The 3,117-nt window shown below is 47.8% G+C and overlaps 1 protein-coding gene across 1 annotated transcript; it reads right to left on the reverse strand.

Moving 5' to 3' along the window:
- Positions 1–1,000: 1,000 nt before the first annotated feature.
- Positions 1,001–2,636, reverse strand: LOC144115957 (uncharacterized). The gene has a single exon (XM_077650595.1). It carries the CDS (start codon positions 2,634–2,636, stop codon positions 1,122–1,124), a length of 1,515 nt encoding a protein of 504 aa, XP_077506721.1. The 3' UTR covers positions 1,001–1,121.
- Between the last annotated feature and the right edge of the window lie 481 nt (positions 2,637–3,117).

The raw sequence follows: 3,117 nt of genomic DNA on the forward strand, positions 1-3,117 counted from the left end.
AGGTCTTGGTGGAAGAACTTTCGTTTGGAGCGCTTCAATTGGCCCGTGTATTCACGTAGCGCTTTAAAGTAGGAAGACCACTTCTGGGGAGAATTCGCTTGCTTAGCTTCCCGAAAAGTACGTTTTTTTCTTCTGGCTAGTTTTCGCAATGAATTAGAAAACCAAGGCTTGCTGGCATCCCCTCGAATGCGCACCAGGGGAACGAACCTGTCGATGAGAGACAGTATTTTGTGTTTGAATAAGGACCAATTTTGTTCAACTGTTCTATAATTAGCGAGGGGACTAAAATGTTGAAGAAAGACATCTAGTTCTGTATTTATCTTGTTAAAATTGGCTTTGTTGTAGTCCCTGATGTACTTGGTTTCAGGTTGGCGATGTTGTAACGTAATGGAGAGGTCGAATAAGAGAATGTTGTGATCGCTTACGCCCTTTATGCTTTGAACAGACTTAATTAATTCGGGATTAGAGACGAGAATCAAATCCAAAATGTTAGAACCACGAGTTGGCACAGTGACCATCTGAGTGAAGTTGAACGTGAGAGCAAGGTCGACAAAGTTTTTTGATAGGGTGGATTTAGCAATGAAATTATTCCAGTCTATATCAGGGAAATTGAAGTCGCCGGACAATAAGTAGGTCGCACGTGGAAAGCGGGAATGCAAGTTTAAAATGACTGAGTGAAGTTCATCAACGAAAGAATTGTCGCAGTCGGGTGCGCGGTAGCAAGAAATAAGTATTAGCGCGTTAGCCGGGAGTGAAACATGAAGGCAAATGATTTCGTGATGACAGTTAGTTGCTATGCGCTGACAGACAAGTCTGGGATTCATAAATACCAAAACGCCTCCTCCTCGACGCCCTACACGGTCAAGCCTATAAATGGTGTAAGTGACGACATTACTGAGAAGTTCGTGGTCCTGAATATCTGGGCTAAGCCATGATTCAGTCATTATTGCGATGTCAGTATCGTTATCTTCAAGAAAGGTTTCCAGTGCTTCCTTTTTGCATATGTAACTGCGAACGTTTGAGAGCATGATAGATACTGTGTTAACAGTTGGCGCTTTTTGAGGGTTATGACTGTGATGAGGTGCATGTGAAACAGTTGAAACACGTGCGCATTTGGATGGCTATGACAGTTCGACGACTGAATCAGACTCAGCTTTGTAGATGAACTGTTTGTTATTCATGACCAGTTTATCATAACGGATCTTAAACTTGGATTCATACTGGAATGCGTATAAGTAAAGTTTTTTCCTAGCTAGACGCACTCGCGCTGATAAGTCTTCTCTAATGGAAAAAGACGTGTCCTTCAATTCTGATGATGCGGCAAGGATTTTGGATTTATCTTTGAAGCGCAGAAATTTTACGATAATGGGACGATTCTTGGATGCCTGAAAACGGCCCAACCTGTGTGCTCTTTCGATGTCGTCAGCTGTGATGGCGATGTTTAGTTTCTCCGATAAAAAAGTAACAATGTGTGTTTCAGACTGAGCCCATGTTTCATTGTTGGAATCTTGAATTCCAAAGAATAGCAAATTTGATCGCCGCAGACGACTTTCCGCATCTTCGCACTTTTCCGTAAGTGTTCTGATTTCAGATGTCAGCTTGGCAACGTCGCCATGTGAGCTAAGGGATGTATTCGGCTCTGCGGCCTGAATCTTTTCTACTGTTTTTTCGAGGGTGTCAACGCGGGAGGAAAGGCCATTGACGAGACTTTCTATGTTATTCTGTGCAGCACGAATTAATGCTATTTCACTGAGTATTGTGCACTGGGTTGACTCAAGGCGCGACAGAGTTTGCGATATTTGTTCAAGAGAAGTAGATGTATCGCTGTTTGCAGGTCCGGGGTTTAGTTCCACGTCACCCGACATGATGAGTAGGAACGAAAGGTCAAAGTATGATTGGCAGAGGGAACAAAGTAGGTGGTACATATATTTACGTACACAGTTGCGCAGCTCAATGGGGCACGACACCGCGAGCAAAAAAGGATCGTTTGTGCGTACACAAGTGGCGTTTGCCGTGTAACTAACCTGGAAAAACAATGACGAGTGTTTGACCATGTACGTCGCGGTGCCGTGCCCCAACTGGCCGTAGAACGGTGGCGCCTGAAGTAGTCGCGGCGGGTTGGCCGCACAGGAGGTAGCACCAGGTTGCCAGACGAAGGAGTTTGTTCCGGCTAGGGATGGCGGAAGATTGCCGTCTGTGGGTCTGTTTTTGCTGGCTGAAGGCGGCGTTTGTACCGGCTCGTGAGGCTGAAGCAGCAGTGGCTCTTTTGGATGGGCGTCGCGCGAGGGTGCGGCTATGGTCCACAGCAGGGCTACCTGGAAAAACAATGACGAGTGTTTGACCATGTTCGTCGCGGTGCCGTGCCCCAACTGGCCGTAGAACGGTGGCGCCTGAAGTAGTCGCGGCAGGTTGGCCGCACAGGAGGTAGCACCAGGTTGCCAGACGAAGGAGTTTGTTCCGACTAGGGATGGCGGAAGATTGCCGTCTGTGGGTCTGTTTTTGCTGGCTGAAGGCGTCGTTTGTACCGGCTCGTGAGGCTGAAGCAGCAGTGGCTCTTTTGGATGGGCGTCGCGCGAGGGTGCGGCTATGGTCCACAGCAGGGCTACCTGGAAAAACAATGACGAGTGTTTGACCATGTTCGTCGCGGTGCCGTGCCCTGATAAGCATAAAGGGCTATTAATTCCCATTCCAGCATCCCAAGATCACATGCAGCAATGCGCTGCTACCTACAGTGACTGAAACTTCAGTGCACACGCCGGACAAAGCGAGAACACACACAAAGGCGCGTGAACAGCCTGGCATGAACAGCGTCCCTGTAGTCAAAGGAACTGACGTCTCCATTCCGACAGCAGAATTCTAGAAATTCTTATGTCATGACCTGACGACAGGTGGAAACCGCGAAAAACGCCTTGCCCGCAGGGAGCGGAATATCTTGACGAATGCAGACGGGGAGAGGCCGCACCTAGCACGCGGCGTTGGTTTCATGAACGATGATGAAACAAGGATCGAGCAGCAGCGTTGCTTTAACTCTTTTCCTTCCTTTTACAGGTGGCTAGCGTTCTATTTTGAAAGATTCGACCACACCCGGCGTGCAACGGCTGCCATTTCGAACCTTTT

This window comes from Amblyomma americanum, chromosome 1, assembly GCF_052857255.1.
Source record: "Amblyomma americanum isolate KBUSLIRL-KWMA chromosome 1, ASM5285725v1, whole genome shotgun sequence".
Classification (NCBI taxonomy): Eukaryota; Metazoa; Arthropoda; class Arachnida; order Ixodida; family Ixodidae; genus Amblyomma; species Amblyomma americanum.